This window comes from Bombus vosnesenskii, unplaced genomic scaffold (assembly GCF_011952255.1).
Source record: "Bombus vosnesenskii isolate JDL3184/JDL3185 unplaced genomic scaffold, Bvos_JDL3184-5_v1.1 scf7180000013276, whole genome shotgun sequence".
Taxonomy (NCBI): Eukaryota; Metazoa; Arthropoda; class Insecta; order Hymenoptera; family Apidae; genus Bombus; species Bombus vosnesenskii.
The window spans coordinates 481760-507214 of record NW_022882934.1 but is presented as its reverse complement, the minus strand read 5'-3'; the positions used below and the strand labels follow the sequence as shown (position 1 = coordinate 507214).

General features: G+C 32.7%; 7 protein-coding genes across 13 annotated transcripts in view; 3 read left to right on the top strand and 4 right to left on the bottom strand.

Moving 5' to 3' along the window:
* Window positions 1-598: 598 nt before the first annotated feature.
* Window positions 599-4540, bottom strand: LOC117231943 (ubiquitin-conjugating enzyme E2-17 kDa). Of its 5 annotated transcripts, none has more exons than XM_033490956.1 (5): window positions 4038-4539; window positions 3795-3959; window positions 2864-2942; window positions 2564-2768; window positions 600-1144 (listed from the first exon to the last, which is right to left on the bottom strand). In XM_033490956.1, exons 2-5 carry the CDS (start codon window positions 3838-3840, stop codon window positions 989-991), a joined length of 486 nt encoding a protein of 161 aa, XP_033346847.1. In that variant the 5' UTR covers window positions 3841-3959; window positions 4038-4539; the 3' UTR covers window positions 600-988. The 5 variants fall into 5 exon arrangements, with proteins under 5 accessions (XP_033346846.1, XP_033346847.1, XP_033346848.1 ...); XM_033490957.1 differs by having other exon boundaries at window positions 3795-3936; XM_033490960.1 differs by lacking the exon at window positions 600-1144 and adding an exon at window positions 1167-1834 and having other exon boundaries at window positions 3795-3936; window positions 4038-4531.
* Window positions 4541-4989: 449 nt separating this feature from the next.
* LOC117231942 (programmed cell death protein 2-like) lies at window positions 4990-7224 on the top strand. The gene is made up of 4 exons (XM_033490953.1): window positions 4990-5363; window positions 5588-6018; window positions 6120-6578; window positions 6658-7224. The coding sequence occupies exons 1-4, from the start codon at window positions 5253-5255 to the stop codon at window positions 6920-6922; spliced, it is 1266 nt and encodes a 421-aa protein (XP_033346844.1). The 5' UTR covers window positions 4990-5252; the 3' UTR covers window positions 6923-7224.
* On the bottom strand, window positions 7143-9548 carry LOC117231940 (complex I assembly factor ACAD9, mitochondrial). Its single transcript, XM_033490950.1, has 2 exons — window positions 9417-9548; window positions 7143-9220 (listed from the first exon to the last, which is right to left on the bottom strand). The coding sequence occupies exon 2, from the start codon at window positions 9202-9204 to the stop codon at window positions 7336-7338; it is 1869 nt and encodes a 622-aa protein (XP_033346841.1). The 5' UTR covers window positions 9205-9220; window positions 9417-9548; the 3' UTR covers window positions 7143-7335.
* A 101-nt stretch (window positions 9549-9649) lies between these two features.
* On the top strand, window positions 9650-12095 carry LOC117231941 (dynactin subunit 4). 2 transcript variants are annotated; one of them, XM_033490952.1, is made up of 9 exons: window positions 9650-9903; window positions 10028-10098; window positions 10175-10371; window positions 10465-10607; window positions 10692-10851; window positions 10930-11113; window positions 11173-11368; window positions 11434-11624; window positions 11716-12095. In XM_033490952.1, exons 1-9 carry the CDS (start codon window positions 9775-9777, stop codon window positions 11933-11935), a joined length of 1491 nt encoding a protein of 496 aa, XP_033346843.1. In that variant the 5' UTR covers window positions 9650-9774; the 3' UTR covers window positions 11936-12095. The 2 variants fall into 2 exon arrangements, with proteins under 2 accessions (XP_033346843.1, XP_033346842.1); XM_033490951.1 differs by having other exon boundaries at window positions 11173-11380.
* A 171-nt stretch (window positions 12096-12266) lies between these two features.
* Window positions 12267-13510, bottom strand: LOC117231944 (40S ribosomal protein S14a). 2 transcript variants are annotated; one of them, XM_033490961.1, is made up of 4 exons: window positions 13426-13510; window positions 12956-13106; window positions 12791-12878; window positions 12267-12540 (listed from the first exon to the last, which is right to left on the bottom strand). In XM_033490961.1, the coding sequence occupies exons 2-4, from the start codon at window positions 13102-13104 to the stop codon at window positions 12322-12324; spliced, it is 456 nt and encodes a 151-aa protein (XP_033346852.1). In that variant the 5' UTR covers window positions 13105-13106; window positions 13426-13510; the 3' UTR covers window positions 12267-12321. The 2 variants fall into 2 exon arrangements, with proteins under 2 accessions (XP_033346852.1, XP_033346853.1); XM_033490962.1 differs by having other exon boundaries at window positions 13409-13427.
* A 127-nt stretch (window positions 13511-13637) lies between these two features.
* LOC117231950 (double-strand break repair protein MRE11) lies at window positions 13638-16584 on the bottom strand. The gene is made up of 10 exons (XM_033490976.1): window positions 16189-16584; window positions 15926-16097; window positions 15729-15865; window positions 15461-15651; window positions 15177-15381; window positions 14744-15083; window positions 14519-14666; window positions 14155-14442; window positions 13867-14049; window positions 13638-13764 (listed from the first exon to the last, which is right to left on the bottom strand). The coding sequence occupies exons 1-10, from the start codon at window positions 16292-16294 to the stop codon at window positions 13675-13677; spliced, it is 1860 nt and encodes a 619-aa protein (XP_033346867.1). The 5' UTR covers window positions 16295-16584; the 3' UTR covers window positions 13638-13674.
* A 2490-nt stretch (window positions 16585-19074) lies between these two features.
* LOC117231936 (zinc finger SWIM domain-containing protein 8) overlaps window positions 19075-25455 on the top strand; it is a 108316-nt gene continuing 101935 nt past the window's right edge. Inside the window, exons 1-2 of the mRNA XM_033490946.1 lie at window positions 19075-19125; window positions 20228-20651. Coding sequence (XP_033346837.1) covers window positions 19075-19125; window positions 20228-20651 — 475 coding nt within the window. The remainder of the gene's footprint in view (window positions 19126-20227; window positions 20652-25455) is intronic.

Here is a 25455-nt window from a genome sequence, read left to right as displayed (position 1 = left end):
TAAAGCATGAATTCTCTTTGATACGTAATATGTAATATATTTAATAAGCTATAATTTTTCATAGCTGAGTAGAAGCTCGAATATATAGCAAAGCAAGTTGTTTTGCAGAAACAATTTTACAACAACTTTATATAACTATAGAAAAAATTTTTTTATTGGACGTGTTTATAAAAAAACAATTTTAATGTTTTTATTAAATTTAATAATTTTTAATTATGTTTGATCTTTTTTACCTCTCCCCTTCTGCTATTGGTGGTAGGAGACTAATACATATTGTTATGAATAATGTTTCAACTTTATTAGGAAATTACAAGTAATTATTAATAGTTATCGTTTAGATTGATTACCGGTTTTAACGCTATACTATATTATTTATACATTCGTAATAATAATTAAAACAAAAGTTATTTTTCATCTTTCTTAGGATATATTAGTAATTTAATTTATTTGTTCTGAAATTATTTTACGATGATCTTATATTTATGTATAACTGTTAGTTACAATGTAAATTAATCTTACAAAACTGGTAATTATATATAATATATATATATATATAAAATATATATTATATATATATATATATATTATACATATATAAACTTATATATTTTTATTTCTATAATTTTGTTGTGTGGGCTTCTAGACCCTAATTATGATGAGCAAAATGGGATACACATTTTATTTAAGTTTATAGATAAACATCACATAATGCACAGTACTTTTCCGTATCACTCCAGTGCTCTACATTTTTTAAATGTTTCAAACACAATCAATACTAAATAAATCTTCCTGTATTCCTATCTTATAAAACTAGATGACACTTTTAACTTGGATACATAAAAGAATTCTGTAGAACAGTGGAGGATTTAATGTCTTGTTTTGATAGCACAAAAAAAAAAAAAAATATCAGGTCATGAATTTCTAAAAAATTAAAATTAGGTGCATCAAATAAACTTCATGAAAAACACTGAATGAACCATACTTAATGTCAGCGGACATCTTCTGTGTGACTTTCTTGAAAATTCAACCAAGATTGTTCAACAACAGTAGCTACTCTCTTCTCATATTCCCGCTTATTTTCTTGATATAATTGTGCAGCTAATGAATTTGCTGGAGAATTTGGATTTGGTTCATCCAAAAGGGACTGTAACAAATATTTTATAGACTTTGTTATTATATAACATAAGTTTATTCTAAACATAAACAGCACAAAAATTTAAAGAAAACCATAAAACTATAAAGTAAAGTTATGTATTTATTATGTATAGTGTATGTGTATATATATAAATATATACACACTTACATGTGTGTATATATGTATAAGTGAATTTATGTACTATATGAAGTACTGCAATTTAATTGAGATATAGTTCTATCCTTGTGAAAGACTTTGCTTAGTACTACAGAGACAAAAACCGCCAAATTGTCTTCTACTCTTTTTAATATCACTAATTTCAATCAAATATTGAAATAATCGATTTGTTATCAAATATCGAAATAAATAAATATACAATTTTATAATAATTTATTATTCAACATTGTAAAAATTCGGTCTAATGTTGCACATTGTAATAGTTCAATAGAGCTTTAGGAAGAAACATGCTAATTTATAGCGTTAGCTTCTTGATAAGGCTGCACATTCTCCACAGTATTTGATAGCTGTAGATGGTTGGGTGATGCTGCAACAGCATTGTGATAATGCCTGCGACTAATCCGTAAAACTCTGCTCCACACAAGCCTTCACTCGCTTCTCGTATTCACGTCGATTCTCTTTGTACAGTTGTGCTGCCATTGAGTTGGCAGGCGAATTCGGGTTCGGGTCACTTAACAGCGACTGCAACCACATAAGTCATACTCATTACACGAAAGTTTCTTTTTAATGATGCATGGCTATAATTATAAGTAGATGATACTCTTACTTAGTATTGGTGATTAGAAGTACACTTGTGGTATGTTAAACAAATTATAAGCATAAATTTTACACTAACGTTAAATGCAAATAACTTTCAACTTGAATGAATCAGACTTTGCTGAATTGCAACCGCTGTTAAGACAAAAACTTACGAATCTTTCGAGTATACGAAAATTGATAGAAAAAAATACGGATCTAAATACATGAAATTTTAGCAGGCATTGATAGATTTTCTATAAAATAAAAGAAAAAGGGTAAAACAATCTATTTTAATGATAAATATAATACAGTAAGCATCTGATTGTTTGAAGTATCTGAAACATTTAGTAACTGTCATGCAAAACATATTTGCAGCTTTTGTATCGAAACTTAATTTTATATTATGGAATTAAAAATAAAATATATTTTAAAAAAAGATTAAATTAACATTTCTCAGTTACTTATCAAAACAGATACCTATTTTTCAACTGCCTTATGCGTACTGTTATGTTATTGCATCATATGAAATTTAACATGCAATATGTGTTTTTATGGTAACATTTCAATTGATGAGAACAAATAGAATACATATAAAATTAATAATGGTAGCTACATGTATTTGAGGCATTTTTAGTCTCAAACTTGTTTTGTGCCATTAAATGCTTTCAATACCTGTATAGATGTTAGAATAGCAGATACATCATAAGTAGGGCTCCAACGATTCTGTAATATGTCCAAACATATGCCTCCATCAGCATACACATTAGGGTGGAACATCTTACTGATGAATCTCACTGTCGGTGGCTTGTTTGGATATTCTTCTGTAAATTCTATTGTAAGTTTGAAAGTACCATCTTCAAATGGAGTATCATGAGGTCTGAAAATATAATAAAGTATAAAGATATATGTTATTGTAAGTTACCATAAATTTGAATTATTCTGAAAAATGCTTATATATATGAATATTCTTACCCAAAGATAACTGCATTCCATATCATAATATTATTGTCTGTAGGTGCTCCCGATACTCCAGTGGGTGGGTCTTCTTGTAGTCTATTCATAAAGATATTAAGTTATATATAATATATAAGACTACATGTATAGATACAAAAATAATTGTTTTGTATGCTAAAAAATAAAAATTGTAGAACATTAGAGTAAAAGTTATTTTTATTAGAACTTTTAATAGTTTTATTCAAGAAATTATTTAATATAAAGAATACAAATTTAGATTTTTTAAAGGTCTCAATGTCATGCCAATGCCTTTTATATAAAACAATCTTTAATAACATACTATATATATACAATAAAAAATTTCAAGCATTTACATATATATCTGTTCCTTGTTGCATTGAGAAGTAAATAAAAGAAAGAACTGCTCATGACAAAAATAAATAACAAGAATCACATAAAAATTGTTTAAATGCAATTACAAAATGTCATTTATTCTTTAGGATATTATTTTATTTACCGAATAATCAATTCATAAACAATAAAAATTCCAAAAAGAAATTATCACGAATTAAATGAATATTTATAAGAATCAATAGGGAATGTGGTAATATGAACAAAACCATAGACCATGAGTCGTGCGTAATTTTCTAAACATTCGAATATGAAATAAACACGATTTTCTAAGTTATCATCGATCTTGGAGAAATCAGGGCGAAGAGTAAAAATGAAACGTAATAAATGATTATAAACTCCTAATAATAACTTGTTAAGGCGGGCCACAATGACGTTCGAACGTCGTGTAACCTGAGGAGTCTTGAAAAAATCTACAATGATCCAAAGCATATAGAAAGGTTACGGGGGAAGCAAAATACAAATATAAATATGATTTACAATGGCGCTGCATGACACAGAAAACGATGACATAGTAATCCTGAGAATTATCTGAGATACCTCTTAAAGTCTCTCATTAGTCTCCTTCTTGCAGGGGTAGACATCCCTCACGAGTGGGCTCGTCGCTCCCAAATCGTTGATACGGATAAATATTCCAGAACGTTACAATGCCGTCAATAGCTCACGTTAACGCTGCTTCTCTGATAAAAGAAACAACCAAGTCCTACACGACGGTTTACTTCGTGTAACTTCGTCACATATACGAGAAAACGCCAGTTGTTTCTGCTGCGTACGTCTTTACCTTTTGTCAGTCCGAAGGCCACCCTACCCGTATAATACCGTTATAGGTTGTTCAAAATCAGTTTTACTTAACAGGTTTCCGATTGGCACTTGATCGTCTATCGATATTTTAACACCTTGAATTTCCACCTGTCGTTCGTGGGAATGGCCACCAACATAAAACCTACGTAGTAATCACCCTGAGAAAATATCGTTCACCGGACTGCCAAACCACGGACAGCTGGATAGATATACGGAGGGAATGAGGCATGAACTGTTTTGCGCATGACGTCACAAACTAAAATCGGACATCCCAACCAACAGTTCTTATTTGCTGTATTCGTTGTTCAATTTTAATTTATTTCTCCCTATGTTAAAACTTTAACTACGCTTTTTCAAGGAAACGATCGATTTCGAGAAACAAGATACACGATGTATATGTTTATTATTAGTTTTTCAAGTATAGACGTGCAACGTCTAAAAACGTCACGCACAACACAGATTACGACCAATCCTGGTGTTTCAGTAGTTTAAGCACGCTTTCCATTATAACAATTGTTCCCTTTTTTTTCTTTTGCTAAAAACTTATTCCACATTTTCATGAATAATGGTAATCCACGGATTTCATTACGTCCAAATGCAGTCTCATTCAATGTAAACATTGCATTTTTATTGTACATGTTCAACTTATTTTGTTAAGGAATAATATATTCGTATTGTTTCCATTTTTTCCAAATGTACTCTATCGCACAACAGATTTTAATGTATATTTGACCTGATGTTAAAGCTACATTTCTAGGGATTTTATTGTTTCAAGATAAAAGAATTGTTATTGGCTACAATGGTTATCGAGCCCAGAGTGTAATTTACAAATTACAAATAGAAATTACACGCTCGATGCTCTTTAGATATATTGTTTCAATTATGCTAGTAGTTGGTTAGCTTGTTCTCTTGTTTTGAATTGTAAAACAATTCGTGATACTGTTATTATGTTAGGCTTGTTAAAATGTAAACTATGTAACTAAAATATGACTTTTTTTATGTAATATTTACTTGTACATAAAGTATTCAAAAATCGATAAGAGAGCCGTAGGATACTGTTAAGAGCGCACGCGTGAACCGATACTGATACATGTCAGCTGTCCAGTGTTGAATACAACCGCAAATTGAGAATTAAAATATTCTCTATTCTATTACGAAGTCTTCCAATGAAGAAATATAATTTTAATCAAACTTAATGGCTTGTGATAACCGGACAAAAGTGTACTTGGGATACGAAGACGAATATGTCACTGATAAACATCGTCCAAATATTAATTTTATGACAAATAAGATCGGTGGATTTCCAGTAAGTGATTTTCTTTTTTAAATCAGATTTAACTTCTTCAAATCTCTCCGAACTCTCTTCATTTTTTCTTTTCTTTTTATAATTGAATAATGTTGTGTATTTATTGTGCAGTTTAAATCGATAAATAATATAATATTAATTACTTTTGAGTTAATCCTTAAGCTATACATTGTATTTAATATTATTACTATAAATTAAATTAAACATGTTGTTTTTATTTATAGAACTGCTATGAAAAAAATATACTGTCATTACCACAATGTAGACTGTGCAGACTGTATCAGCTCCTGGCTCTTCAGTTATATGTTCCGTTAGATAACTCTAAATATCATCGAACGCTTTATATTTTCACATGTATAAATCCAAATTGTTGGAATCAAAATGAGAGTTGGACTTGTTTGAGAGTTCAAGTATCAGAGGATGAATGGAAACCAAATGTTTTAGATAGTAGTAGCATAGTAATACCATCTACAACATCATGGTTATCAGATGCAGATGATTGGGGTGATAACTTAAATGACAATTCTGAACAAAATGGAAATAATCTATTGCCAAATAATCTAACAGATTTTCATTTTTCCTTGCAAAAAGAAATAGATGAAAATATAAGAGAAGAACTTTCTGCATTACATGTTGATGATCCTAATGCAAATAGGTATGTATGAAATGTATGTATTAAAAAAAACAAAAATTGCTAGAGAACTTTGATGTTTATAAAAATTTATCTATTCATTGTACAAATGTAATTCATTTTAGTCCAGCAAGTATAGAATCTCCAGTTGGAGTAGGTGCTGTAGGTAGATTAGATTCTCCTCAAGCATCTGCTGAAATTGATGGAGAAGAAAGCGAAGTTGTTTGTATCGATACTCCAATTCAGCCTCAATGTGATCTAATTAGTTTATTACAAGAAGTAACTCCATTTCCTATTCAAGTAGAATCAAACACAGATACAAAATTATCGTTTGTTGAAATATTTCTTTCCGTCGAAGAAGAAGAAGATTGCAGTCCAGATGTGCCACAACATGTACGTGATTTACTATTAGAATACCAATACAGAAATCCAGATTTATCATCAAAAGCTGGAGCAGACATAGATGAAGGTAAAACTATAGAAACAGACTCAGAAAAATATGAAAAAGGCACTCCAATGCATGGAGATGAAATGTTTCATAATTTCATATCTCAAATACAAAAGAATCCTGGTCAACTTTTACGGTAAAAACATAAATAATATTTTAAATGTTAATTACGTATTATATTGAGATTAAATCTTTTGTGGTCTTCTGTATTTTAGATATTCCCGAGATAACTCTGCACCATTATTATTATATCCTATCAGTGGATGTGTTGGGAAATGCCGACATTGCGGAGGTGAAATGACATTTGAAGTTCAAATTTTGCCTACATTGATTTCCAAATTAACACTTCAACCACGAGTTGAAAAAAATTTTCAAATTGAATTTGGAACTGTTTTAATATATACTTGTGTAAGAAGTTGTTGGTCTCCGAAGGATTTATACAGGGAAGAACATGTTATTGTTCAAGCAGAAAAATTATAGTGATACTATAATTAAAATAAATTTAATAGAATTTTGAACTTCCAATTTTAGAACTATAGTTGTATTTTTTCGTAGAAAAATACCGTCCACCTTTTTGCGTATACATTAGAATTCGTAGTAATGACGTATAAAAATAAAATTCTAATTCCTATAATATAAGATTGATTGAAAATACCTCTCTAAAATGTTGTGTTAGGGTAGTCATGAAAAAGAGACATTATTTTGCTTTTAAATTTAATGTAATGTAAGGAGAATTATTATACACTGCTACTTAGATATAAATACATAATCGTTAATCAAAATATGTTTTCTTATTTATCTACTATTTAAAATTTGAGAAATTATTTTTCACAATATACATCGAAAATAAATTTGATTACTACAAAATTGCAATAGCTATATCAATTAAATGCTTAGAATGTCTTAGTTAAAGGATGTGCTAATGAATATTTACGTTGCTCATACACAAGATCCATTGCATCTGAATACAATTTATCACCATTAAATAATGAAGTGTTGTTTATTTGTGATTGAATTTCACATATTTTTATATGTGATACAAATGCCATTTTAATTGCCAAATCTTTCTCAAGATCTGAATTTCTAGCACCAATGCAATATGATCTTGATGCACGTGTCAGATTAGCATATGTTGCATATATTTCAGTTAACATAGTAGTTATTCTCTGCAGATCTGCGTATCGTTCTATAATGTTTGTCCCCTCCTCTTCAAATAATATTAAAATAGCATCTTTAAGTCTGTTTATAGCATCTTCCATATATGCAACAGCATATTTGAATGTTGGGTGAAAGTATTCCCCAGCATTTAATTTTATCATGTATTTATCAAACATCCTATCAAACATATTATAAAAAGGAAATTGAAAACTATTTCTTTTCTTATATATATGCCCAGACATTGTTTGTCCTAAAAATTGTATGACAGATCCTGATGCAAATGTATTGGCATCCAAGTTGTTTATATCCATTGTTGTTAAAGCCATAGCATCATGAAATGCTTCTATATATGATTCATTCTTCATATAACTTCGTGCACCCATTAATTGTAATCCTGATTGAATACATTTCAAACAATTATTTGCACAATATGTTTCAATAATAGCTTCCTCCACATCAGCATTCATATTCTTATAGTCATCTATCATTCCAGTTGTAAGATATGCCATACTTTCCATAGTATATAAGCAAAATGATATTTCACCTAAAATTCTTTTTACTACATCAAAGTTATACAAATCTCTATCAAAGTGTTTCTTGTGTATAATATCTGGTATTAATTGATTTAAAAAGTTTCGTAAAATACTAATTGCTTGGCCAGATATATTTTGTCGTCCAGGTTTCAAATATTCCATTAATACATCTAATGCACCACCAGGTGTACCTATAATATTTTTATTAGGTACTATTGTATCTTCAAAGTTAATTGTACAAGTAGGTGTTTCATGTCTACCAATTGTATCATATACATTTGTACAAGAAACATTTCCAAAATCTTTTTCAACTAAGAATAAAGAGAATGAAGTTGGTTTGCTTTTCCCTGTATTACGTGCTATATGTTTTGCAAAAACTAAAAATAGATTTGAATTTATTCCATTCACAACAAATGATTTTTTACCATTTAATAACCATGAATCATCTGTATGCTGCATTGCATAAGTTTCAATATTACCAATATTTGTACCATAGTCACCTTCATGTACACATACTGTAGGAATTATGTCACCACTCATAATTTTTGGATAATATTCAAGCTTTTGACTATTTGATCCATATTTATCAATTATTTCAATTGGTAGAATATGATTCTTTATTATATATGTACCCAACCAAGGAAAATTACTGAGTAGCTCTACTAGTTTCAATGATTCTGTTTTTGATAAACTTAAACCAAAATATTTTTCTCCAATATGTGTCCGAAACACACCAAGTTCTCTAAGGTGGTCCAACATCTCGTTTTTACCCACATTTTTATTAGTACAATGCGATATATAACTTTCAATTGGTTTTATCCAGGTAAAGTAATCTTCATATCTAGGAGATATTTGTTCAGGATACACGAAAACATCACTATCAACTTTTCCTATAATTAAAGCCCTTAGAAATGATATTCTTTCAGGTTTCTGTTCTGGAAGTGGCTGAAGTTTAGTTTCTTGATAATTTGGAGGAAGTTCAACTGCTTTCTTTAAATATCTCTTTAATATATAATTGCTCTTTGAACTTAGAATTTTACTATTTTGTAATAACTTTTGTGAAAGCATCATTAACTGCGTTTGGATACTAAATATACAAAAGAAAATTGAAGTTAAATATCTCCATGTATATTAATGACTTATTTAAAGAATAGTTTTATTTTTTAGACAATAACCAAAAGTATTCACATTACTTTGTATACTCTTATGTATTTTAGAGTTATTACCGCTTAAACTGATCTTGGTATTAACTGCAAGTGCAAAACTGTATTATTACTACTTACAGAGACGAAATTTCTGCTACTTGTTAATAACTTTAGAACTAGTTTATTTTATGCTAAACACTTCTATAGTTAATGCATTATTTTAATGCACTAATTGATAGTAAGAAACATAATATTTATAAATTACAACATAATTTGGAAACGAATAGGATATTATAGAAACAAGAATTATTAAATTTTCATTCGATATGGGGATTTTTTAATTTTAACTTAGCAGTTTGCTATGGTTGCTACACTATACATACGATTAAAGATGGTTCGAAGTAAAGATGAAATGTAGGTTGAAGGATGTGTTATTTTATGACAAGTAGAACTGTCGTTTTCTTTTTCTAAATAAGATCAAAATCTACAATAAATCATGTCGTATTTAAATCAACCCGATTATGTGCGTTATGTATGTAACTGTGGCTCTCTAAAACCGATTTCAAAGATTTACTTTTGTAGACATTGCTCGAAGATCCGTTGCGGATATTGTGTCTGTCAAGAGGTATATATATATATTTTTTAAATTTTATTTAAATATTATCTAATTATGGATTATGAATATAATCTGATCACTTCTTATAAGATTGTCTTCAGTTTGAGTATTAAATTTTTATTTTTGTTAATAGGTTGATTCACATTATTGTCCCAATTGTATGGAAAATTTGCCATCATCAGAAGTTCGCCTTAAAAAGAATAAGTAAGCTTTAGGAAAATGTACATCTCTAAATATACAATCAATTGCACCTTGTAGTATTTTATGAATATGTTGACAGATGTTCAAATTGTTTCAAATGTCCATGCTGCTTTCAAACATTATCCACGAGAGCTGGACATGCACCTTTAAGAGTAGTACCTGTTGAAGGTGAAGATTCCAAAGATATTAAAACAACACCAAAGAAAGTTTATTATCTATCCTGTTCACTATGTCGATGGACTTCCAGAGATGCTGGTATTCCAGATCAGTCTGTGGGTATGTTTATTCAAAATACTTATTATATTATTGTCTTGTAATATTAAAATATTTTTTAATAATAAAACAATAATTTTACATTGTCTTGACCAGCTACTGGAGGTTGGCCTGAACAAGAAAATCCTCATATGAACCGGATTAATACTTTGATTGATTATCATAAAATACTGGCTTCTATAGAAAAACAACAATCTGAAAAAAAGAAATTTCGACCAAAGCATCCTTATATGCAAATTGTAATGGGTTCAAAAAATTACTCATTTTAGGAGGCATATTCTGATTTAAAGAATATATATGCTTTATCTTTATTTTCATTTTAGGCTATGTTCAGAATAACATCTGCTATGGTTCGTAAACGTATAGGACATCCTACAAAGCCTGCTACTGAATCAACTGATCAACCACCTCCAGCTGTTGCCAATGTAGAAGTAGAGGAATTGCCAACAGATATTTTTACAAAACCAGTCGAAATAACTAAGAGTAAGCATTTACTTGTATCAGAGTCATCAAATGAAATCTTTTATTTCAAAAATTAAAAAACAAAATTTTTGAATATAGTTACTACATTGGAACAGCGATTGCAACAACCAGATGTACAAACAGAAAATGTAAATGAATTACGTCCACAGCATAGACAATTGCTAGTTAGAAGATCGCAACGATGTCGAGTTTGCGAACATAATCTTTGTAAACCGGATTTTTGTTCACATTCTGCAAAGTTTAAGATTCAACTTGCTGCATTGTAAGTTTATATTTTATAAATTATTCTCCTTTTGGTATTAATATGTATTTATGCTGTAGTTATCACGTTCCGGAAGTGAGGATCGTTACTTGCGAACCTCTCCGTCCCGGTAAATCAAGTGAATTGCTCTTAAAGTTTTGCAATCCAACTCAACATCAAACTCAGGTGGTACTATTATCTTTGGATACACCAATGACACCTACTTTGACAGTTGTGGACGAGAAGGAGGAAGTTAAACAGGATAATACACAACAGGTAAAGGGCCAGGTAGGCCTGCTATTTCCTAAATTATGCTGTTTCTAATATTGCTATAATTTTAGGGATCTGAATCCCCAAATTTATTACCTTCTATTGTACGACAAGTGCCTGTAGCAGAGGAAACAAAACCTATAAAAATTACTGCAAATGCAGATTTAGTACTTCCTCACAGTCCTCTGATTTTGCCTCGTAGAGATGATGCTGCTGAATATGACGATACCGGTGATACGCATAATTTTCAAGATGATCCTAAGTATATATAATTTTACTTTTACTTTTCAATAAATTTAATTAGGACCATGTTTTACTATATGTTAAAAATCTAATATTTTTTTTTATTAAAGGTTTGTGATTTGGCGAAAAGGTAATAAAGCTGTAATAAAATTACATGTAACTCCACATGAAAATATACAAGAGAGTGATGGTCAACCAATTATAATTGGCTTTGTTATGCAGTATAGATATGTGAATACTATTACTACATTGGAACATAAAGCGCCTCAAAAATTAGATCTCAAAGTTAAACTTTATCTTACTGTAGGCAATATCGTTGGAAGTGCTTAATGCTTGTTACTGTCATAAATATTAAACTTCAATGATTAACTTAAGCTGCACATATTCTATATGTATCACTTATTATTTAAATGTTAATTTATATTTAGTTTATAATGTGTGGTTACTAATAAATATAATCTTTTTTTAACATGAAAGTTAAGAAAATTCAGGATGTACGATTTTAATACAGGATTCCTTACATTACAAATTTATACAAAAATGTATTAAAAGAGTAGTATACAAGCACTGCATTTGATACTAATTAATATTATATAATTTGTGTATTATGTAAAATTTTACTATCATGTGTATAGATAAGAATATAAAAACATAACACAGCACATTTTTTAAATTTTTATTTTTGAAAGTCAATCAACCACACATAGAAACATAATTTATAATCTTCTTCCGCGACGACCACCCTTTCTACGTGTAGAGTCAGATGGAATTGGCGTGACATCCTCAATTCTGCCAATTTTCATACTAGAACGTGCAAGTGCACGCAAGGCAGATTGTGCACCTGGACCAGGGGTTTTCGTTTTGTTACCTCCAGTTGCTCTCAATTTAATGTGAAGTGCTGTAATCCCAAGGGATTTGCATTTCTCTGCTACATCCTATTAAAGACAAAAGTATTTTTTAGTTTCATAATGTTAAAATTTATTATTTATTACATATAATTATAAACATGTTTTTGTATAAAATGTATCTTCCCAGGTAAAGAAGTGATTTATGCAAGCACACTTCCATACAAAGAAAGAAATTTGATTTACCACAAACATGAACGCTCCTACGATTAAACAATACCATCTAGGAGCTGCCTGAATGTGGATATATTTGAGATACACCAATACAACATTTTTTTACCTGAGCAGCAAGCATAGCAGCGTATGGAGAAGCTTCATCACGATCTGCTTTAACTTTCATTCCACCAGTAACTCTTGCAATAGTTTCCCTATAGAAAAATGTATTAATTTTTACGTACGAAACATTGAATTATTTAATAAGTTTAAAATTTTTCGTTAAATATACCTTCCAGAAAGATCGGTTACATGAACGAAAGTATCGTTAAAGCTCGCAAAAATGTGAGCAACGCCGAAAACAACTTCACCTTCACGAAGTTGTGGTCCAAGAGACACTTGGACCTCTTCCTTTTGTATTTTTCCTCTTTTTGGTGGCATTTCTACATAAAATATTATATCTCTTTATAAATATATTCTGTTACAATATTACAATATTCCAAAATGTAATCATTTAAGATCTTAAAATTATTTAATTTACACAATTTAGATTTTACGAGGTTATGTCTTGACAGAGATTCAGAACAAGTATACAAGAACCTCATGAATTAAAATTCAGCCACTAGCATCTTAACGTTAAATGAATAATAAGAAAATAATTTAAGCACAATTTATTCGAATATGTTTACTTAATATATTTAAGACGTTATTTTTTGAAGAGCGACAAGTTTTCGGGGAAAAATACCTTTCAATTGAACTTACTAAAATTCGCTTGTCTAACACGACCAACGTTGGAAGTCTAAAGGAAAGTAACTTCCGGTGCCTAGTGAACGAGTTGAGTTTCGATAGTATCGAATATCGAAATGTAAATCATAATAATAAAATAGAAATATAAAAATATTTTCAAGGATAAGTAATTATCGTAAACGTCTAATAAATATAAAAAATAATTTATTTTAAAATAAAGTAAAATACAATCTTTTTCAAGAATCAGTTTTAATAATTTATATTTCAATCAGAATCGTCTATAATGATTTCTTTAGGCTTATTCTTCTTAGTTGTATCTAATGATTTCATATAATTTTGTCGAATATTTTGATCCTAACGACAAGAAATATACAATAATTATTAACGATGTATAAAAAATATAATAAATAATTATAATATATAAAATTATTAGTTTAAAAAATCTTCACAATTTACCATCTTCTTTCCTAGCTTTGCAGACAAATGTGTAGTTGAAATTGTACTAGCTTTCGTACTAGCTTTTCCACGTCCACGTCCATGTCCGCGTCCTCTACTTCCTTTAGTTGTAGGCATCGTATTTCTGTCTTCATCTTCATCACTGATACTAATATCTTTATTTGCATTAATTTCAAAACCTTTCTGTGAAAATAATAAATTTATTGTATACAAAACTGTAAGCTACATAAGTTTAAACTTTAGCAATAAGTTAATATTATCACAGTAATTTTTCTAATTTAAATATACCTCAGTGGTTTCTTCTTCTTCCTGCATTCGGTTATTTCTAAAATTCCTAATTTCATTACAAATACTTTCAACAGTATCAACCTCACAAGTTTCCAAATGAGCAATAGTTTTCTTTATTTGATGATTCACAATATCTTTAAAAGCGTCTATATCTCCTGCATTAACAAATCGATTTAACGCTTCGTTTAAACCATTAACGGTTAATACCGTTAATTTATCTCTATTTTCTTCTAAACTGAAGTGTTTCTTTATACCTCCTTGTACAGTTTTGTTCCAATCTTTTTCATCCTAACAAAAAAAAGAGCTCTTTATATTTGAAGAATATTAATTAATATAACAATAATGATTTTAGACCCTTATTTGCCTCATAACAGAGAATTTGTGCCATTTCTTCGAATTCATCACCAAAGTCTGTCAAATTTGTCTTTGCGTTCTTACTAACAACTCTTTTTTTGCGAAATACAATCATATCCATGGGATTAGCAACCTCATCACAATATTTTTGTGCCAATCTGAAACATATTTCATATTATATATGTTTATCCCTGTGTTAAATTAATTAAAAAATATAAATAAAATTAAATGTTACTTATTTTGATCGAAGATTTCGTCCTCAGAACTGTAAAATATTCTTAGACGCAACAAAGGCAAAATAGGTTGTTTGGGATGACCAGACAACTGCATGCTGGCTTTGGGTATGAGTTCATTTTCTATGTAATTATCAACAAAATTGTATACAGATGCAGAGCGTGGCTCATTATTTTGTATTGGTATATCTTGATCTTGAATAATTAGATTGTCAAAAATAAATGGTCTAACAGTCTGCAGTTTTATACTTTGTAATTTAAAATCCATTTTATTCACACTCAAAATACCAATGTGTTTGGGTTTTGCTTCACCTTCACATAGGGAGGTAGCAATAGAACTTCCTGTAATTTCAATGTTGGATATATAGATATATAGAACCTTTGTACGTAATCTTTGCATTATAATTTAAGCAATATAAAAAAATTATTGTATACCTGGTTGTGAAACATAGTATGTAGTTTCAGGGATATGTTCTGGAGTAATACGGCATTCATGTTCATGACCCCATATAACAAGATTAATAAACTCTGGTAATTTGCCTTGTGGAACATATCCATGCTCACTCCATGGTGAGCGATTCTGATGTATAACAAATATATTGAAACAATCTTCAGGCTCCATTGGACGTAACATATCGAGCTATAAAAAATGTATACTTGTTAATACAAATATATAAAAAACATGTATATCAAATAAATAAATTTCCTTATAATTTTACTTTAAAATCTTTTAATAGTCGAGATAATCTTTGATCATTCATGTAACTTAACCCATACAGTGCAACATGGGTTTCACCCTTTTTTATAACTATAGGAGCAATGGTTAGTTTAGTAAGGTCTGTCGATTTCCCAAAATAATTTACTAAACCAGATACTGATAATAAATCCATTGATCCAACAGCTCCAAAGCCTATTATTTTATTGACAATAAGGAATAAGTTGAAAGAATGTTATAATTGTATTTAGGATAAATATTATATATCTTACTTGGATCATCATGATTTCCATGAATAGAAAATACTGGCATACTAATATTTATATTTGGATCTTCATAGTTCACAACTTTATAGGCACAGTGACGAAATACAATTTCTGGATCACTTAAGAATTGAATTTTAATTTCCCTAAGAAATAATATTTTGATTAATACATGTAAAAAATATGGCAGAATAACTTTTATTTACCTATTTCCTAAACAGTATTTCCTTAATAGTTCCATACATTTTATCATTACAGTCTGCGATGGCTTGGCATCATGAAATAAATCTCCACCAAGAAGTATAAAGTCTACGTTATATTTTATTCCATATTGCAGAATTTCTTCAAACGTTGTGATACTATCTTCTGTTTCTTGCCCTTACATTAATCAGTGAATATCAAATATGAATATTATATCATAAATTGTACTTTATTTCAATAATAGAGATAATAAGTTACAAAAACCAACCTCTTTTCTTGTTATATTCAAAGCCTAGATGAATATCGGTTGCAATTAAAATTTTCATTGTATCATTTGGATTTTTTTTTGATTCGTGGCCTTTATTCGATGACATTTTGTATATTAAATGCTTTTATTTTAAATTATCTGAATTTTATTTCACTTAAATTATCCTTAAATTATCTCAACTTTATTTCATATACCACCTTTGATATAACAAATAATGTTATTAAATCATATGCTTCAGAGGGATGTAATACAATGACAAGTAATGATTTAAATATCATATATCATCGCACACTTTGCTTGTCAGAATATGTAATTGTTCAAATATAATTACCAGAGATCATAAATATTCACATACGTTAAAATCATAAACAGTATATAAAAGCCCGCGAAATTTCCTGCACAATTCAAGAATTATGATTGGATAAAAATGTCACTAGATACTTGGGATAATCTAAGATTAGATGTGCTTCACCTGGTTTGACTATGTAAATTCGTATTCAATTCGATAGCAATGATTGCAAATTTGACGAAAATATATAGGAGATAAAGGAAGAAACAATACATAAAAAGAGCATAAATAAAGAATATAAACTTTATTTGATACAAGACATTATATTATAATAACATTATTACGATTATAATAGTTAGATACATTGTAAACATTTCTATTGATAACCATAATAACTACATTATTCAATAGCGTGATTGCAATAGCAAATAATATAAAGTGACATCATACATAACTTCTTTCACATGATTTAATTCGATTCTCCATGTATATACACTTAAAAATATGTTCACAACGAGGTATATATTTCGTATTTGAAAATGCCGCGAAATAATCGGAGCAAAATCCGAGATAGCCCGAGTATGACCGAAGCTGTGAAACGGGTAGGGGTCGTTGGGGCGGCGTTTTGATCGCCACCTAGCGGACAGTCGGCAGTCGTTGCAGCGAGGCGCAGGAGGAGGTTCGCTCGCCATATTTGTTGTTGTCGTCGATGGGGTAGCCTAGCTGAAGTTTTGATCTAGTGCAGTGGTGTAGTGCGCAATTCTAACGTAAATTACTGCGATTATTCGTGTGCCCGTATCGGGCTTAACCTTCGCGGAAGGTACCGCGGACACGGTGCAAGATGTCTCTTACATAAAACTGGTGGGGCAGTGGTGGCTCAGCTGTCCTACTCTGTTGTCGAGTGCGCTGTTTTATGTGTGTATGTGTCTATACATAAAGTATATATATACATATATATACATATATGTACATATATATACATACTTATATACATGTTTATGTACTATTCCTCATTTTGTTCTGGTACCGTACTGTTCGTTCGGTGGTGCTAGTAGCAGTAGCAATAGTAGTAGTAGTAGTAGAAGAAGGAAAGAGGGGTGTGAAGTGCACCAGTGACCGAACGTTAAACTTGTTAGAGAGGGTGAGGTAAGCAGGAAAAGGGTTAGAAATCCATGTGTACAAAAGGTGTGAAAGGTGGAAGAGTGAGACATACGGGGTAGTAGATGTATGAAAGGAGAGGGACTGCTCCTCTATGCGGGGTCGGGGTCGTCGCACGTTCTTGACGTGGGTCTGTCGACCCGCCAAGGTCCTTATGCCTCCGTCTGTCGCGTCACTGATACGTTTGTGTCCCTCTTTCGAATTTTCTTTGCCCTTTCTTCTGTACGCAAGCTCAACCTAACCTAATCCTTTCTAACCTTAATCTTACGGCCGCTCGTTTGACATTCGCCACAGGCTATACATTCTTTGCTGACAAATCGGACATTTCTTCTTTCTTAATTGTTTACGGTAGACTATATACATACATATGTATCGACGTTCTAACTTTCTTTCTTTTTGCTTGTTTTTTTTCGTTCGCATGTAGGACTGGCGCGAAATTATCCAAAATATGAAAATGATACTTTAATATACGAAAAATCAATACGCTTCTTCAAACATTGAAGTGACGTAAATCAGCTGTTTCTGTTTTACTCAGCGTTTTAAGCAATTTAATGTTTTCGAATAACCACAGTAACGTATATTCGATGTCTTTTTAAATGTTTCCCATGTTTAGGTGAGGACTTGTTAATTTCGAATAATAGTCAGATTTAATCGATCTGTGTGATTCCAATGTCACGAGTGTAATATCTGTTTTATGGTATTGTCGCTCTAATACACGTGCACAAACAAGAGTGTTTATAAAGAGAAAAGTTTTTTTCCGCGCAGTGCTTCGGTGATTATTTACGCGTTTACATGATCGACGCGCTACAGTCGGTGTTGCACCTTACTCACGGAAGACACGATTCGGGAGACATATTCAATTATTCATACTAAATATCCGTTTTAATTCGAATGTTAAGGGGGTTAACTTCCGGCGGTATGCTAGACTTCGGTTTAAATTTATTTACGGAAAATAAGCAAAACCGAATAACAGAATTGGAAAGTGAAAGGTGACCTTCTTCTGCATCACGGATAAAACATGACAGCGACAAAGAACAAAAGTATTTGAAAATGTGATCGACTGTTTTTAACAGACTAATCTCATTACCATTAGCATATTAAATGATCTTTCGAACGACGTCGATCGGTTTCTTTATCTAAACGATTGGAAATTGGACAAGAATAATAAGAGACAACGATTATTTAAATATATCAATGTAAAAATTATTTAATTATTACAATGTTAAATATTTCTCTATTTTTAAATATCAATTTTCATTTATGACGTTAAATGTCAAATTAGTATAAAATAGAGCAAAATAATTCAATTCTTTTGAAACAATAAACGTCCATTAGTAAGTATGTATTACTATGTAGGGTACGAAGTATTATAATGTTGCTTGTACACCGATTGGTGGAACAATTAAAAGTAGCGACCGTTGCTGTTATAGCTGTCGGTGATGACAGAGAGGGCTAATAGAAGGGAAGTATCGGACTCCGTGTTGACGGTGGTAAAACGGTGGTTAGGGGCGTACGCCCGGATTTACCAATTACCCTACCATGCCGGACAAATCAGAGTTCAATTAACAAATTTCATAGGTGTCCAGTCATGAAAAGCCTGGCGAACATATAAACTAAAAGTATCATCCGCGAAATATTGTCTGACTCTTCTTAAACAAAATTTTTTTCTATATGTACACAAGATTCTCTTCTTTATGTCCCATCCAAATTGAATGTTCATTATTCCTGTTGCATGTGTGACGTAGTTTTGCAGTTCTTATTTTATGATTGTTTATTGATAATACGGCATTGTATGTGTTGTTTATTTTCTTTTTCGTTTCCATATATTGTTGGACAATGTGAAAAAAGACTATTTCTTTTAATATTGAGGTTAGTGAATATCGTTGTATTCAAAAATTAAAAGGGGGGGGGGGATTTGAGTAATGCTACGTTACTTTGTTTATTAATTCTCATTGCAATAAATGTATTTAGTAACATCGCATGAATGAATTTGGAAAATGGTAATGTTTCAAAAGTTGTCTTATTCAAACATGTGCTTACATAATCATAAGAGATATTTATATGTATTATCAAATAGAGAAGCAAATTGTCTAATTGTAAGGAGGAATAGTGGTCATTGTATAGATACAAATAGAGCTATTCATTCACTATTAAGCACAGGTAGACAATTACTGAATAGTTCAGCCAGTTAAACCATTCAGGTCCAAAGATCCAAAGTTCGAATTCCCTACTGTAATTACCTACTTATAAAACCAAATCAAATCGAGTTGGCCGATATAATTACCTACTTATAAATGCAAAAATCATTCGTTTATAGTGCGTCAAAATAAAACAGAATTCGAATCCTGATAAATGAAAGACAACACATACGATCCATGATATCCCAAACAAAAGAAACGTACGTCAACTCTCTGAATAACCTAGATAACTATTCTCCCGCAGGCGGCGATCCGCGTGGGGCACAGGGTTGAAGGGTTTACACGTCGAACGGTGGCTCGGCTCGTAAGAGACGGCGGCGGTGTCGTCGCTTCGTGATCGCGGTGGGGCCGTCGTCGGAGCACGGTGGTCGTTCGGGGGCGCAGTGGCTCGTAGTGTCGCGCGTGCCGATTCGTACGACAATTAAAACTGGCAGGCAATCTGGCTCGGTCTCCCGTGGCGGTGGGTGGTAGCGGCGGTGGCGGTGGAGGCAGTGGAAGCGGCGGAGGAGGGGGTGGTGGAAATGGTAGCAGCAACAGCGGCAACGGGGGTGGCGGCGGATCTGGCGGCGGTGCTCGGGGAACAGAGCCGGCTGCTGCTTCCGCCGTATCCGTGGCCGTGGATAATGTCGCCGGTCAATCGAGTGCTCCTCAGATAATCGAATGGGAGGAGACCGATCGTTACTCCTTCGACGATTCTGACCGTTTCGAAGAGGATTCTCTGTGCAGCTGGAGCAGCGAGCCGGAATCGTTGTGTAATAATTGGAGGGGATGGCGACGACCTACCGCTGGTTTCGGCATTACCAAGAAGTTTACGGAAGGTGAGATTCTTCTTTTTTCTTTATGCCGGCTGATGTCGGTGAGTATAGCGTGTTCGAAGTTTGGTGATCATTCAAGGATTAGGGAAACACGAAGATGGTACCCCGCTGGGGGTAGCCACCCGCATGTTATATTATTATACCACTATAATATTTTAACGCTATAATATTTTACCAATATCCTACTGGAAAAATTGTAAAATTTAAATAAATAAATAAAAAAAAAACCTATTTGAAGACGAAGAGGGGGAAAGTTGTTTGTAAGATGGAGATGATGACCTTGAATGATTCAATGATTTAGAACATGCTATAGCTATAGCACTGTGTACCACGTGGATTTGTATTGTCGCACGTATGTTCTATTATAAGGTGATTCAATTTAGACGTATGAATGGTTACATTAAGTGAAATTCTTACGTCGATACGTAGATTAATATGAAATGAATCTTGTGTAATTGTACATAATAATACACGTACATATTATGTACATAATAGTACATAATCGGCGAATCCTTTGTGAATAACTTTGATGCATCAACTGGAAAATTAACACGAACGATTAATTGTGTAATCCGTGTAATTGTAATAACGTGATGCAGAAATAGGGAGGAATTTTTTTTATTTATGACGCGAATTGATGGAATTTTCTAATTCGTTATTCCGAAGCGTTTTTGATCTTAGTCGTCAGCTATGCGTCGAGTCGTGTGGTCCGACGCAGTAGATCCATTATCTTCGGTAGCCTAAGACATATGCATTGTCACTGTGTCCGCAAGATGAACGTGTGGCAATGCATTATAATTCTCGCGTCTCTTTAAGCGTCGCTGAAGATGCCCGCGTATCCTATGACGCATACAAATTCCACGACCCGTTGGCTCGAGTAAGCAAGGTTAATGATTTCCCATCTTCCTGATGCACCGTCACGTTTCTTCGTGCTGTTTCATTCTTACCTGTCGTCTCACCTTCCGCAATCGGTGACGCTTGACTTTCCATAAAAGGGACTCGATGATTTTGGGTCGATCGGTATCAACGTTTCCTTCCTTAATAGCGCCATCTGCTAGTTTGTAAAGCTTTCACCATATAGAATATCTTCATTTTTAACGTTAGAGAGATTTCCTCGCGGAAATATCTCCAAGCAGAGAAAGTAGCTGTCATAATAGAGGGCGCGAAGTTTAAGCCATATTCTGGTTGAAGCGGAACGTTCTCGGTTCGAGGACGCATTGAAAACTCGTTTCATGATAAATCAAACAGAAAAAGAGCGTCGAAACGGTGATCGAAGTTCTTTTTTCATACTTTTAACTGTAATTGAGTTGGCACGTGGCCAACGTTCATGTGTCGCGTAAATTACTTTCTTACCTTTGCTCGAGAGCGTATGTTACACCTTGTAATAATAATTTACTACATGGTTGCGCGGTGTGAACCGAACCGTGAAGTCGAAGTCAGTTATTTTACTGCAACGTTGATTTGATCGTGTCTGTCGTAAAAACACGTTCCATACAGTTACACAATTTTTTTTCAAAGCACAAGATCGTTTGGCGAACAGTAGTGTATCAATAAGTTTTTCGGACATGGTCGTTGGTGTAATTGAATTTTTTTGCGATATCTTTCTCAACATATTTCTTTTCATTTTGCACTCATTGTATCGATAGTATGAAAAACGTTAGTAGATAACGTAGTTGTGCTATTAGGTCGAATGCACACGAGCGACATTTTATCGCGCGATGCCGCTACGGCCATATGTCGTGTCTTTGTTTTCCTATTAAGAACAATAAAGATAGGCATATGGTCACAGCGGGATCGCGCGGTAAAATGTCGTTCGTACGCATTCAGCCTTAAACGATATCTTATTTACGTGTAAACAATTCCCCTGATTTGACGGTTCTATCTTGAAAAAGGCAGAAGATAGAGGAGCAATCGTTAACAAACATTGTGTCATAATATAGAAGCTTTTATCAGGCACGTGAGATTGCGTCTTTCGCATAGAATACGTATCTTGTAATATATCATCGTCATTATCCACATTCATAGAATTTTATCGCATTTCGTTATATGCGAAATGGATACTACTTTAACAGAATTTTAATCTTCCAATGAATGGTAATTCGAAGCGTCATATGCAATTGTACTTTTGCAATAGCAATCCTTTTCAATCTATATGCAACTTCATAATCTCACTTGTTGCATATTGGATACAATTCAAGAAGTTAAACCATCTTTCATCTACTATTTATTACTTTTTTTTTTTTATCAGAGACATATTACAAAGTGCTCCATTGTCCGCTGAATTTCTTCGTATATTATTCTCAAGTTATATTTTCATAACGTTATATAGCTAAAGTTCAGATATCTAATCTCCTATCAGAAATACAAAATAGGAGAGTTTTTTAAACAAAGTTAGTTCTTTATGTAACTTTATAGACATTACATATGAATAAATTTAAACATAAAAGATAATCAGATAGGTTTTGTTCTTCTTAAAATTCAACAAGCTCTTAAAGGATTAGCATCCTCGTTGGGATTAATCATAAGCAGGCTTCTCAATCTCAGTTTCCAATCGAAACGAACGATTCGTACAGCCGTGTCTCGCGTCGTTTAGCCAGGCACACGCGTGTATCTGGACGGAACAGAGGGGAAGTCAGATTTCACTTCATCCTCGCCGCTTCTCCCTGGTATATATACTCCTTTCCTTTTTCTGCACGGTCCTTGCTCCGCGGCCAGGCGATCAAGGCCGAGAAAAAGACTAAACGAAGAACGAGATAAAGAGAGACAGAACGAATCGTACTCGCTCTCATTTGCGCGCGTAAACACTCCGCCTCGCGCCCGAGCAACGTCTTCGGCAACATTGGATATTATCAGGCGATACAGTTTACCGCTAAAATATGCTAATTGCGTGCATGTCTGGTGAATTAACGTGTTTTGTTTCAGAACACTCGATCAAGTGAGCTTTACAGTCATTCGTGAAAGTAATTTCGGCGGTGAACGCTGCGGAACAACGTTAATGAGCGTCGAGGCATCGTGTTCGTATACGCGTTGGCCTAATTTGGAGAAAGCGTTAGGAGAATCGAAAGGGAAAATAGGGTCGAGAAGTTTTCCTGGTGTCAAGAAGTAAATAGAAAAGTCCGACGCGCTAAGGAGATTTTAAGATCCTTCCAAAATTTCGATACTTTTTTGAAATCGTTATTTTGTTTCGAAATATTTCGTCGAAGGGATATTTCTCTTTCCTCGATCGTTACACGAGACATCGAAACAGTTTCTCTTTTCTCTCCTGTTTGGCTGTAAATTTATTAATTTATTCTAATAAACGGAGGAACCCATATGTTCTAATTCAAATCCAGACAACAACAAAATCAGTTGTTGCGCTAAATAAAATATTTTTTGCTCGCATCAATTTTAGGCAGTGAACTTATTCAGTTCGTTGAGAATGGTCTGTTCTTACTTCCAACGCCTCGTATATTCGACTTTTTTTCATTCGACGCGTTATGCCTTCTCACATTCATCTACAATTCAAAACGAGTCACCCTGTACGTGGTACTTCATAAGTTTATAAAAATGCCCACCTTTTAACACGTTCGGAGGACGTAGGGGGACGTCATAACGGTTGTTCCATAAGAGCACGTGGATATTTTTAGACACGGTCCATTTGCAACGGCGAAGGAACATCGTTCCAAGTGTGTTATGCTTTAATTTTCCGTTAATAAGCATGCAGGCGTACGCGCGCTGAGTTTTGAACGGTTTCCCTCGTCGCCGGTTACGACACGCGTTTCCTTCTTTTATTTACACGGGTGCCACCCCTTTAAGAATTGCGACCACGTAGAGAAAGTATCTCATTTTACTTTCTCGGCGCATGCGCGTACGCGACGCGCATGCATTTAGAAAGTATATACGCTCGTTCCCGGAGACGCGTTCGTTCTGTGTCGTTGCACGACCGGTCACGTCGGTTTTCCACATGACCAGTCGATCGCTTCTGCCTAGAATTTTCAAGGTTATCCTCCATCTGCAACACGCGACGCTAATTTGCTACTTTCTGTCACGCGGATATACGCGTCGATTACGAACTCTTGTTTTCCATCGGCGCGACTCCGTGAATGCTAATAGATGCGCGATTGATGCTGCGTATGAGCTGATTGAACGTCACGGAAGCGTTCGTCTGATACGAAAATTAATTCTTACTTCAACATTTACAGAGATTCCAATTGCGATCTAAATTCATGCTGCGATTCAAATTTAAATTTCAATTTAAAGATTCAAGTTGGAATTTAAATTTGCACGGGAGTCGAAGTATAGATAGATACCAATCGCAATTTGAATGAATTAATATTCATTAAGCACTGAGCGATAGTTGGTCGTAACGTTTTCAATACTTCGGTTTATTAAAATTTCATAAAACTGTAAAATATAATTTCTCGAAACATCCTTTCATAGCCGCGTATGATATTAGAAAACTGAATTCGATAACGTAGACTGTGTGAAAATGATTGCAAACGAATGGATACGTTTTTTGATCTATGTAGTCGATGAAGGTGATATCGCGAAAGAAAAAGTAAATTAATGCAACCATGCAAAGCGCATTGTTTTAGTCACGCTATCCATTAAAGTTATTTTTGTATGTTCATTTCATAAAGGCAAATTAACTCTACGAGTTATTGTTATTTATCTTTTAGCGCGTCGCGTTATATTTTGTTCACTGGCGTGCTTTCTATCGTAGTATTGCAAGATTGAATTCTTAATTGTAATTCATCGATACTCTAGAATTTTCTTCAAAAATTTGTTCGCTAATGAAAATGAAGGAAATGTTTAATTCACTTCGCTC